The sequence below is a fragment of the Euprymna scolopes genome, chromosome 43 (assembly GCF_053919585.1).
Source record: "Euprymna scolopes isolate OS-2025 chromosome 43, ASM5391958v1, whole genome shotgun sequence".
NCBI classification, from domain to species: Eukaryota; Metazoa; Mollusca; class Cephalopoda; order Sepiida; family Sepiolidae; genus Euprymna; species Euprymna scolopes.
Window position 1 is genome coordinate 9,055,024 of NC_136524.1, and position 14,001 is coordinate 9,069,024.

Genomic DNA, 14,001 nt, shown 5'->3' on the forward strand with positions numbered 1-14,001 from the left:
ATTGACCAGTATAGCTATGAATATAGAATCCTGCTTCTTATGTACTTTAATCCGACTGTTGGTAACATCCCACATCTAAATTGTTTGAATTCACCAGTTTTTATATTTTATTCACTCATCCATTTTCTGTGACTTTTCTTTTTCATACTGAGGTTCTTGTTTATTCAAGAAATACCATTTTGAATTTTTACAATATATTCACAAAGTTATAATGCAAATATCATTTCTAATATAATACAGATAATATAATTCAAAATGAAATTTTCTCTGGGCAACAAGAATAAAATGCTAACATCTAAAAAGATATATTTTAATTGACTAGAAGACTTGCCTTTAGTAAAATCTTTAAATGTTAGATTCCTCTGCCTGGTATTCAAAGTGTCCAAAAAAATTATTCTTACCCTATGATTGGAGGAGCTGTCATGTTTGATACCATTGCTATTATCCATAAATATTTTCACATCTTTTTCAGCAGCAACATAGGTCACCCTTGAAGACTCAATCTGCACAGTTTTTGTTCGAGGTTTATATGATACCAGCCTGGAAAAACAAAAGATGCTACATAAAAATGGAATACATCAATAAAATTCATACAGGAAGATGAAGAATGATTTACTTATATATGACCGTATCACTATCTCTTCTCATGTAAGAATCCTGTTTTGTTTCAATATTTTCCCCACATCTTTCTCGCAATGTTTTAATTGTTGTACTCTCGGATTTTGATCGGCTCATTTAGCATAAGCATGTTCGCTAATGGACTGAGAGACCAAGGTCCAATTCCCAGTAGACTCATAGCAAAGACTTCAAAAAAATAAAAATGGTATTTGATGCCATCCTTTTTAAACACTCAGCATTATAAGGTGAAAATCAAGGAAAAGTAATACTGGGAAAAGAATGATACTCTCCCCTACATCTCAGCATTGTAGCTAATAATAATAAATTAGGTTATCATCAACTATGATCTACCACTTAACTTTTTTTTTCTGTTTTACTCTCAGACTTTCAAATGTGCTTTTCCAGGAATTTTGAAAGAAGCTTTAATCCAGTGTCTTCTATAATATAAATCTCACCTGTCTGTTTAAATGTATGTATGTTTGTATGTCTGCCTAAAACTTTTGACAGAGGTGACGGATTTTCACGAGATGGGTATCATTTTAAGGCTTAACCCTTCAGACGACAAATATCGAAAAATTGGTTAAAAACATTACTTCCTTCACCCTCAATTGGGCACTTTTCTACTAGGAGGGGGTCACTTTTTTTTTCAAAAGTTATCCCCTCTTTTCGGTTGACTAGCCTTACCTTTACTACTTCTGGTTTGGCGATGGACGCAACGGCAAAAACATCACGTTTTTTTTTATTATTATTATTCTTTTCCTCCTTCGTGGTCCAGGTTCGAGCCTGCTTGCCTGCCAACTACATTTTTTGTTTTTTTTTGTTTTGCTCAACACACCTCCAAACACCCTGGCAACGCCAGGCACGCAGGCTAGTTTTAAATATTTCATTAATTATTTTGAGTTCCTTTGCTATCGATTGAACTGTGATATCCTGTTTAGATGTGATAGAAAACAGAAGTATGATAAGTGATAAGGTTGGAGTTAGATTGAAAAAAAAAAAAAAAAAAAAAAAAAAAAAAATCTGTAATATGAGGAGCGACATTAAATTCAGCTTAGATCAAACATGAAGGTAGAGAACGGATGTGGTTTCTATCGACAAGCCAGACCACAGACATCGCGTGCTGTGGATTTCTCCACATTTCATTGTTCTATTTCTGGTCATGTCATAGTCTTTTTCATCCGGCGACCAAACGGGTTCACAAATAGAAAAATAAAAGCACAAGAAAACACAGACATGGATGCTTAACGTACATATCGGTTGAACTCGGCATGTGTGTTTGTGTATATATGCTATGTCATTTCAACAAAAAAACAAAACAAAAAAAAAACAGTTGACATAAAAAATAAAACAGTAAAATCTACGTAGGTTTTTTGTTTTATTTTCTTTCTCTTTTTTCTTTTTGACTTCCGTTCGCTTCTAGTGGTTTCCGTCAGTTGCCGAGTGAGACTCATGGAAAAACAGGCACTAAACTGCAGAAGTACTAAGTTTATTTTTATACTTGCATAAAAAACTAGTTTCCATAAAATTAGACAGATGGACAAATAGTTACAACCTGTGCAGTAAATGTAAACACAAAAATAACATGCCGGCATCTTGACACCAAAACACGCCGGCATCTAAATAGAAAATATCAATAAGGTAACATTACCTTGGCCATTGAGGACCACACAGGGCATATTTGCAATTTTTACAACAGCCACGAGTAAATGGATTTGGACTGCCTCTAAATTTTCCTGTAACCTGAAATTAAGTAAATAAAATCATTTAAATATTTTTTTTTTCTTTTTACATATTTCAAAGTATCAAAAATATAAATATCTTTTCACTGCCGGGAGATAAATAATCCACAGTTACATCAGTAGACTACTTATTACAAAATGTACAAGTAACCAAGGCTACAGAGTTGGGAGGTATAAGATCCAATTGACTCCATGGACACCTTATTTTAAAGCTTTCCAATATTCAGAAACTTGATTCGGTCAAGGTTACTCCTTTCAAAACCCGACTCAGTCTCTGCAACCTTGCTAGTAGCATATTTTTTCCTAGCTTTCCACATCATTCTAACACACATACACAAATTCTTTTTCTTTTAAAGATCCCACAAATGTAACAAAAAATTGGATTAAAAATAAAATTTTTCTGCAAATAAGTTAGGGTTTCTAAATGGTTGATGGAAGAGGAAAAGTTTTATTTCTCCATTCTTATAAAGTTAAGTATGTTCATATATTTGTGTGCATAAGATTCCTAAACTAATTAAACTTATTTTAATTTAGTTTTATGCAAATGGGGTGGTGAAGTTTTGATGACAATTCAAACCCCTCAGATTTTTGTTGAATTATAATAGTTAAAACATCAATTAATCCCCCAAATTTCAGTTCCTTTAGTGCATTTTAAAGGGGGTTTTATAGGGAATATGCACATAACCTTTTATTTGAAAATACAAAATTTCAGATTTTCATTAAATTCGATTCATAGACATTAGACACTAATCTTAAGGGGTTTGGATAAGAAATTGGATTTCAGGGAATCTTGCTTAAGTTCTAAATCTTAGACATTTTCTAGCATCAAAACGGTGTCATGGATTTTGATGAAAATTGGAATAAGGATTCTAACCATAATTTAGTAGCATTATGCCTTGATTTTAATCTTCATAAGTCATAGAATTGGTGGAAAACTTCAGTTTAAAGAATTAATTTTGCCCATCCTGTGATGGGTATTCTTTAATTCAATATAAGTCATTATAGAATCCAAAAATTTAAAAATAAAACTCTTAATAATTCACCAAATATCTTTATTAACCCATTACCTCCTGGTGATCTCATATGAGATCACTTAATATCTCACTCATTTCTATTTAAAATATAATTCTATTTCATTATGTTTCTCAAGCTTCTTTTTTTTTTTCTTTTTTTTTTTACTATAAACGTATCCAAGTTTAATAAAAAAAAAATCAAAGTGGTTAAAATTATGGGAAGTATTGGGTTAAGATATCAAACAATCTGAAATAACTTAACATTACTACAGTGCTGCTTCCTGGCAAACTACATGTTATTTTTCAAATCCAATATAATATAAATCAAATACTTGTCATAAACCATTCCCATAAATAATACAATTTTGTTCATTCCCTTCAACATTTTCAATCACCTTATTACTTCATCATTCAAATGACAATTTGTGGATTTTGGTCTTAATAAGTAATGACTTCTCAGTAAAAAAAAAAAAAAAGTCATTGTTTATTGTAACTATTCAAAGAACTTTTTTTTAAAAATTATACATAAAAACTAACAGATTAAAAGAGATGAGAAAATACTTACTTGTTCATTGGTCGTTCGTCCCCTAGCAACAAGTACTGTATGGAAGCCAGTGAGGCCTCCGACTGGAATTATCAATAAGCCAATAATAACCATAACAATAACGCTGGAAACCATGTTAAGGAATAAAATTTTATTTAAACAAAAGAAAAAAACAAATAATCAAAGAGCATAAAAAGAAAGAAAAAACTTATTTCAATAGATTTTATCCAGAATTCCCCTCTACGAAAAAACGAAAATAAAGAAAAAAAAAATACTGGATTATTTAAAAGTGAATTAAAGTTTTTCTAATGTCTCCTCCTCCCCATATAAAGAATAGCTTTCTCAAATCTTGATTTGAAATGATCTTTGTTCTTTCAGATTGTTTTTTTTTTTTAAGATGATGTCGCAAGATCATCGCTCTTACTTCAGCCATAAAATTTTCTTTTCTTATTTAAACATGAAACTAATTGATCACTTTATGTGAGGTTTTGGTGGATAATATTTTCCTTTTGTCACCAGCACGTACATCATACAAATTTTTCTTTATTTTTCATGAGGGAAGAAGTTCTGGACAAATACACAAAAAACTGTTTTAAATATGAATATTTAATAGGGATAAATATAAAAATGTTGCTTATTTTTTTTAACCACTGAAATCAAAAGCAGATTCTTGCTATCATTAAGGATGTTCTAGATGATATAGATGAAAGTGACACTCAGGATAAAAAAAAAAAAAAAAAAAAAAAAAACAAGCTGAGCATACGGGGTCCCCCTCTATAAGTGAAAAATTTACTTTCACCATGACTAATATTTGTGCAAAACTTTCAAAAAAATCCAAGACCTGGTTTATTGAAAAAGTGCGAACAGACGACTCGACAAATGATTTTGGGGCAATTTTACCTCTATAATGCACCCTAGGGGAGCAACCAGAGTTATCCTGGAAAATCTATTCTGGCAAAAATTTACTTTCACTATGCCTAAAGTTTGTGTAAAATTTCACAAAAAATCCAAGGTGTGGTTGTTGAGAAAAGTGCAAACAAACGAACGGGATGAATTACTAGGCCCAATCTCTTTGTCACAGAGACCAAAATGTCTTGATATTAAAATACTGACTTTATGAAACTTCACTAGTAGAGTTCTCTAATCTTCACGTTATTTTTTTCTTTTCCAGTTTGAAGCCTTTGATTATATCCCTCAAATCTAAAATCCTAGGACACTTTCATTACTGTAGGACAGTCATCAACCTTTTAGAGAAAGGGGTCTCAATTGGCTATGTTGCATCTCAATGAATCGCTATAATGTAAATAAATTTTCTTGGACTCAGTCTATTTTTTTTTTTTAATTTAAATAACTATAAGGAATTTAATCTGATTTTATTTAAACCATTTAATTATCTTATTTAACTACAAGAATAATAGAAAACAAAAAAATATGCAATTTTTTCGTATTCAAATAAAATAAAACTGTTTGAATTAGCAATTTAATTTGACACCTGTTTCTGTGTATTTGTTTGATGTCACACAATTTTGTTCTCAAATAACTTTTAGTGAAAAATTTAATTCTTGGAAAACATTTGTTCATTAGTGTATACTGTCTGATTGCCAGACTGGATAAAAATCTTTTAAGAGATGGATGTGGTCCATGCTTGTGATGCGAGAACTGGAAACAGCTCCTGGAACTTACTCCTATCCTAAAGCTAAATGTGCAATCACCTCCAGTACTCAACATATTCCCAAAATTAGAAATATTTTTCTTTTTTAAGATTTTGAAAATTAAATTTAATATAATTCGATCATTAGGTTATGTATTATTTGGGTCATTCCAATACTGTTCTCATTTTTTAAAGTTATTTTCACAAAATTTCAGCAAATGTAACCTATGTCTTATCAAACTCAACAGAATTTTGATTAATCGTTTATTTAATCCACGGGAGTAGCTTGTTCTCATTCCGTCAGCCATTACACCAGTTGCTTAACACTTGCTTCCCTTATTTTGTTGTTTAGTCCTCACATTCCACAAGTGATGTTTCTGACAAAGAAGGAAGAATTGCTGTTTTTTTTTTTTAGCTCAGAACCTATTCCATCTAACATTTATCATTGGGAAGTTTTTGTCCTTTCAAGGACATTATTCAAAAAATAATTTTTTTAGCTCCTTACATCAAATGGTTCATATCTTGTCTAGAGCAACTTTCATAAAAAAATAAAAAAAAGTCAACCATAATTAGCCTTATGGATTAAATAACTGGTTTAGTTCTAAGTTTTATAAAAATTCCAGAATTCAACAAGATATGAAAAAGGTCACAGGTTACAACAGAATAGGAGAACAGCAATTCAAATTACCAATCGTTAAGGTAATAATTCTGAAACATTAAATTATTGATTGAACTGAATTGTTCTAAAACAATATTACAATGTTTTGATGTATTTATAAAATTGTTCAATGTAAATAGCTTTAAAAGCATTCTATCTTTTCATAGGATTTGCTAAGAATTTAAAACCCAGTTAAAATCTTTCTATTTGACAGTTTAAATACTTGCCTTTAGAATTTTGAATGGTTACAAAGTAATATTTTTTTCAAGTATTAATAAAATATGTATGAAAAGTAGATTTTGAATTATTTTTTTTTAATTTATCTTTCAAAACTATTAGAAAAAAAAAAAAAAAAAAGTAAAGACTCCCAAGCAATGATGAGTAGTTATGGTTAATAATAGTTCAGTTATCACACATCCTTAGACATTCAGAAATCAGCAAGTTCAGTGTGTAAAAATGGGCAAATACGAGGTGCTTCAATAAGTTTCCAGGCTTTTTTGTACACTAAAAAAATGAGATAACTGATCAATTTTTATGATTACAGGTTCAAATGTATAGCTACAGCAGGAATTGGAATACACCCTACTAAAGCCTGATTGTCATCACAGCTGGTGAATTTCAAAAATGCAATCTGGAGATGAGGACACTTTAGAAGAACGATATGCAATAAAATTCTGTTTTAAACTTGGAAAAAAAATGTCACAGAAATGTATGGAATGCTTCAGACTGCTTTTGGACCATCTTGTACGAATGAAGAACCAGTTCTTAAAAGCATAAGAGATTCAAGGAAGGCAGGAAGTCTGTGGAGGATAATGAGAAGTGTGAGAAGAGTAAGGAAATCAGAATTGATTGGCCAAATAAATAATTTTGTGGATAAGGATCGTCATATGTCTATAGAGACAAGAAGTGCAGTTTGAGATCAGTGTGGGAGCTGTACACAAAATTCATGAGAAACTGAAAATGCAGAAAATTTATTAAGGGTAACTCCATCCTTGTCACAGACCAAGATAGGAATCAAGGCAGTTCCTTACCCTCCCTATTGTCCAGACCAGGACTTTTTGTTATTCCCTAAGCTCAAGGAAAACCTTACAGGCTGTTATGAGACAATTGAGGAGATGAAAGAGACTGTGATGAGTGTCATTAACATGATCACACAAGAGGACGACTTCCATAGGGGCTTTCCAAACTTGTTGGCATGGTATAGAAAGTACATTGCAGCCAGAGAAGATTACTTTGGAGGTGACTAGAGTTTCATGTACAATCAATAAATGTGCCCATACAAAAAAAGTCTTGAAAATTATTGAAGGCACCTCATATATTTAAATTTCTATTTCAGCTTGTGATAGCTCATTTTTTATAGTTATTTTGATAAAATTTAGCTATAAGCAAATACATTCTTTATAAATATAGAATTCTTTTTGTATCATAACCATTCTCCCCCCCCCCCGGTTGCTATTTTCAGCAATTATCCTTTAATGTTGGTGTCTTGCAACTTAATGCACACGATACTACATGTGCATGTAACAACCTAACATGCTAAACAGTTTCCCACCTTTGTACAATTGTGGACACCTTCAAACCAACACATTAATGCATCGAGAGAGTAAAATCAGGTTCTTGGATTGATCCTGAAATTCATTCTAAGCACAAGTCTTTCCTCTAACCTTAGCACATGGAGCAAAAGGTGGCTAGTTAATTTTAACTTATCCAAAACCAAGCTTCTATCTTTGCACCATAAACGCTCTGATCCCCACTTGACACCAACTGATATGAATGACTCTTGTCTCAAAGAGGCTCCTTGCTTCTACAAGCTTCTGAATCTGACCTTTACTCCTGATCTGAAATGGAAGACTTGCATCAAATCTGTTGCCAAGGTTGCTGCATAAGAGCCAAATTCACCCTAAAATAGAGTATTGTTGCCACATCTGGCAGCAACTGTTCCGAGTACCCTATCATGATTTGACAGAATTCAGAAGTGGCTTTAGTAGGTGATGCCCTTTTTCTACCCAACAACCTCCTTCCCCACGGAAGAGACATTGTGAGCCTGTCTATGCTTTATCACTATTTTCATGGCAAGTGCTCGTTTCAGCTGCATCCATACCCCCTTCCTGCCAAACTTGCACAAACAAAACACTCGTTTAGTTATAACCACTATCAACAATTTTCCCCAGTCTATCCGTATCGAAATCTAAACACAAATTCCATGAACAAAACTTTTCCTAGAACTGCCCATTTGTAGAACTCTTCCACTGGCCTGCTTTCCAGCTAACTACAATATAGTTTTTTTTGTTTTTTTTTTTACATGGGAATCACCATTTATCAAGGCCTTAAGGCCACTCGAGGATAAGGGTTAAAGAGTGTACAGTAGAAATTGGACAATATAGTAATAGTAATGGAAATTTGGTGAATTTGTTAACTTATATGGAACGGCTCATCAAAAACTTGTTTATGTTAGACTTGAAGAGACCCATATTGTAATCAGCTGGAAAGCAAGAAAACGGAAGATAATTTCATAGGCGTGTACTTCTAAGAAAGAAGCTTTGATCATTGAATCTACGTTAAGGTTTAGGCACAGATAAAGAGTGGGGGAAATTATTGATAGTGTTTTCTGCTAGACGGGTGTTTCTTGTGAAAGTTTGGCGAGGGGGGGACCATAGATTGGAGCTCAGCCGAGCACTTGCCACGAAAATAACAATAAAACAGAGACAAACTTGCAACATTTCTTCTGTTAGAAAGAGGTTGCAGGGAAGAGAAAAGGATATCCCCTACGAGGCTACAAAGTCTATTTTGAACTATCAAGACAGGTAAGTCCTTTCTAGCAGCTCCTGCCCAGATATGGCAACAGTACTCCATCTTTGGACGTACCTGGCTCTTATATAGATAGAGAATTGCATCAGCAGTGATCTATCTACTGGCTTGATAGAAGGATCCCTACATTTTTCCAGCGGCCTTGGCAACAGATTTAATGTATGTGTTCTATTTCAGATCAGGAGTAAAAGTCAAACCCAGAAGCTTGTCAAAACTTGAGGCCTCACCAACACGAGAGCCATTCATTTCAACTGATGCCAGATGGGGATCAGAGAGTTGATGATGTAAAGATAAAAGCTTGGTTTTAGATGCATTAAAAGTAACCAGCCACTCCTTTCCCCATTGTACTATGTGCTCAAGATCAGAGGACAGAGAATTAAGGAGAATTTGATTGTTTACGGTCTTAGATGTGCTACCATAGATAGTAGTGTCATCAGCATAAATGTCTACAAATGATGTAAGGATGTGATTTGGAAGATCATTAATGTAGATCAGGAAAAGAGTTGGGCCCAGGATGGACCCCTGAGGAACTCCAGCATTAATACTGAGAGCTTCTGATTTCTGCCCATCAACCACTACTCTTATGAACCTATCAGAGAGAAATGATTTAATAATTGAGAAGACATTTCCAGCTATACCGTAGCTGGAGATCTTGTGAAGTAAACCTTTATGCCACACTGTATCAAAGGCCTTTGATATGTCAAGGGCAATTGCCCTAAAAAGGAAGCCTCCGTCGAGAGATTTGCTACTCCTATGAGATATAACTGTAAGCACATCTGCTGTAGATCTAGCAGAACGGAAACCATATTGAGTGTCACTAAGAAGGTTATTTTTGCTGAGATGATTGATTACTTCTCTATTTAACACAGATTCCAGCAACTTACTCATGATGCACAGGTGACTTATTGGCCTGTACTGAGAGGAAGATGAGCGATCACCTGACTTATTAGTTGTCTTCAAGTTCAATATAAACAAGTTCTTGATGAGCCGTCGCTTTAAAGAGTCAAATTCTACCACCAATGATCACTATGTTGTTGTTTAGCGGACAACTTCATTTATAAATTCTTATCCTCGAGTAGATTTTGGACCTTGATAAGTGATGACTTCCTTGAAAAAAAAAAAAAAAAAAAAAAACACCAGATATTTCTGTTTCCTTTATATAACTCATACTATTGCCCATTCTTGAGTATGTCACCCAGACAACAAATCCCTATGTTAAAAAAATATTGTATACATGGAATAGGCAATCAGGATAGTAATAGAACTCTCCATGCTTATCTATGAAGAATGACTCAAAGAGCAAATCTTTCCTCAGCAAAGAATGCAAAGGCAGTTCAATCTGGTGTACAGTCTCATTATTAACAGAAATATCGATCTACCTGTAGAGGAGATTTTTCCTTAATGGCTGGCTACAGTTTCCAGACACATACAGAAAATGTACCATCATTGTTCTTATCTCAAAAGATTGGCTGGCAGAATGGTGAGAAATTAATAAAAAATCAGCCCAACCATTTTGGGGTTCATAGGTAACAAACTCACACACAAAGTGATTTTTATGTATAAGTAGAGGCATGCATTTGGTCTTTTAATCTGACTGCCAGTGTAATAAATGGCCAAACTTCATACAGATTACAGATGAAAGATTATACCTTAGTTTATATGAAAATAGTAGCCAGGCTACATTTTAAGAAAACAAGAAATAACTTAAATCTCGATGGTAGTGGTTCCCAATAAATGTGCCATAGAATGATTACTGGTATGCCACAAAGAGATAATAGCTAGAAGGCATTTTTTTCTTAATTATGATGACATGACTAGATTTAGTAGTCATTAACCTTTCCAATTTTGAGTTATATGAAGAGGAAGAATTAGCAAGTGTTTCCAGTTATTGTGTCTCAAATTGAAGTACACACAACTGCCATTAGATTTTTTATGGAAGCATATCCAAAGTAAAAAAGCCATCAAAGTCTTGCTGCAATTCTCAACTTTGTACCTATGTGAACTGGGGTTTTCTTATCTAAACAACATTAAAAAAAATGTGAAACACTTTAAAATATTTAAGATTTAAGAGTGTATCTCTTTCACATTCACTCACATATTGCAGCAGTAGTTAAAAAAAACACCAGGCACAATTGTTCCACTGGCATTCACCATTATTATCTTATACCAGATATTGAATACAGGATATGTTGATTTATGTAAATAAACATTTTCGTGATATAATCTATGTTTTTTTATTATTTTATTGCAAAAAAGCTTTAGGAGTAGAAAAATACTTATTTTGTGGTAGGTTGCTGATGTGAAAAAAAAGGCAGGAAACCACTGTTTTAGAGTGAAGGAGCCAAACATGGGAGAAGCATGAAGGAAGGAGTAGGTGCTAGTGTTATTTCAAGAGTTGGGAGTGGATAAAGTTCAGACAATTTCTGCTTTTCATAGCCATTAGAGCTTTACCACTGTCAATCAGGCATGTGTACGCAATGTGGTGATATATAAAAGTGAAACCTCAATAGTGAGGGTTGAGGAAATACGTTGCATGGAGAGAAATGATAGAATGATATGATCAATGCGTAATGTGAATTTTAAAGACAGACCAAGTTCTGATGACCTCAGAGGAAGATTAAATATAGACAGTATATGGAGATGTGTACAGAACAGGAGATTTTGATGGTATGGTTACTTTGAAAGAATGGCTGCGTTCATGGTTTAGTAATTGAACAATTAAGGTATTAGGATGGACGTGAGAAAAAAAGGGATAAAGACCTGAGCAGAGATAGGTTAGTTTGGAAGTCAATGTTTACAAACTGTCCAATGCATACTAGCAAGTAAAATAGATATTAAACTGAATATGGCATGTAGATTCTCAGTTGGATGAGATTTCTGTAAATCTATAAAAAAAAAAAAATTGTCAAAAATTAACACATAAGGTTTATTTGAAAGATTGCATTAAAACCAAGGAAAAATTTCATCAAAGTTACTATTAAAAAAAAAAAAATTGAAAAATAGAAGTGAAGAACAAGCAAAAAAGAAACGCTGAAAAATGACACAGAAAATTTAGGACCTTTTGTAAACATTTTTGAGACGATGATCATCTTATAAATCAAAAAGCTTGCTTTACTCTTAGCTATAGCGTTGGTCTTTTCAAGACTTCTGTCTTTGCAATAATAATCTTTTGTTCTTATTAGCACATTACATTAAGTAGCTTCATGCCTTGTCTGGAACAATTTCCATATAAAAAAAAGTTTATTTGTGACCTTGATGGAAGCCATTGCCTCTACATGAGCCACATATATATATATATATATATATATATATATATATATGTCCCAGGATGGAGTTTTGTTGCAACATATGGGAATATACTGCTTAAAGAATTCTCTCCTTGATAGATTTTTTTTTTTTATTCATTATTTGGGAGTCACCACTCATCAAGACCCAAAGGCCACTCAAGGATAACGGTTAATGAATGAAGGTGGTAGGTGTACATTGGGTAGATTTTGATTATTTATGAGAACAGCCCAACAAGAACTTGTTTACATTGAATTTGGAGGTTCTCCTGTTGTATTCAACTAGGAAGCAACCCAGTAGAACAGTGTTCCAGACAGGTAATTCTGGGAGAGAAGCTTTGTTTACAGAATTACAGATTAAAGATGACAGAATTTATGTCAAAACATGGAGGATGGTCTCTTGTGAGAAAGAGACATTGCTAGTCTTATTCTATTATTATTTTCATGGAGTTCAGTTGAGTACACATTAGTTCTCCCTTTGTAAAACAATCAAAGCAAAAACTAATCTTATATTAATCCTTTATATCCAAAACTAAATGAAACTATCAAAGAACTTTCCATTTGCAACATAATACTATGAGGTTGCTTCCCAGTTGAGTTTAACGTGGTCATTTTCAAGTCCAATGTTAAGAAATTGTTATTGTCCACTTAAATAATCAAATTCTGACCCAATTTTTAAACCCAATCCTCTCACATATATTATTCATCACCAATTGACCATCATATTAACCCTTGTTATTAATAACTGGAACAAATACACTGAGAACATTGCAAAGGTGGGTTCCCTTTATTCTGCTAGAAGTCTACTCATACCTGAGATGATCTTGTACCTCTACAAAGCCACTATTCACCATTCGCCCATGCATGGAGTATTGTTGTCACATCTGGACTGGTGCTTCGATCCCTAGTCTCTCCCTCTATGATATGGTCAAAAAAAAAAAAGTCTCCAATCTAATGTCCCACTTTATCAACTAAGCCTTTTTTATAAGTATTTTATTTATGCTCTGATGAACTCATCGCACTTGTGCCCTCTTGCCATACATATCCCGACAAACCTGTTTAGCAAGAAAATCACTATTTCACTGTTGAGGTCCCTAAATGCCAGAAAGCTTTCTACTCTAATAGTTTCTTCCACCAAACAGCAACTTTGGAATTCACTTCCTGCTACCTACTTCCCTGACTGTACCAATATGCAGAAGTTCAAATGTAATGTAAACCACATCTTGTTCATCTTTAAGCATGGTCCCAAATTCAAGTGTCGAAACACCTTGTTTTGGGTGAACGCAAGTAAAAAATAAATAATGAAAATCTCAAGGCATCTGATGTGAATGCTTTTCATTTGCATTATAAATTATAGTCCTTAGTAACCTGACATTGACTAAAAAAAGAATCTAAATGAAAGGTTTCATTTATCACACCTACATTACCATGAAAATGACTCATTGTTATGAATTCAAGTCTTTTAAAATACTTTTGTATATATATATAGTAGAGAGCAAGGATTCAAACAAAGCTTTTTGCATGCATCATTTGTGTTTTTGAAACTGAATAATAAATCAATTTTTGATATCATTAATTTGTAATTGTATTGCTACATATATAATTTTCATGTATCTACATAAAATGTTATAAAAAGATACTTTATATATCAATTTTCAATATTTACTTCAACAGTACTCAATACAT

General features: G+C 33.1%; 1 protein-coding gene across 1 annotated transcript in view; it reads right to left on the bottom strand.

The window, feature by feature from the left end:
* LOC145268171 (palmitoyltransferase ZDHHC8-like) overlaps positions 1–14,001 on the bottom strand; it is a 110,899-nt gene that overhangs the window by 12,532 nt on the left and 84,366 nt on the right. The window contains exons 5-7 of the mRNA XM_080123382.1: positions 3,936–4,038; positions 2,267–2,358; positions 402–540 (exon numbers count right to left, since the gene is read on the bottom strand). Of these exons, the coding sequence (XP_079979508.1) occupies positions 402–540; positions 2,267–2,358; positions 3,936–4,038 (334 nt within the window). The remainder of the gene's footprint in view (positions 1–401; positions 541–2,266; positions 2,359–3,935; positions 4,039–14,001) is intronic.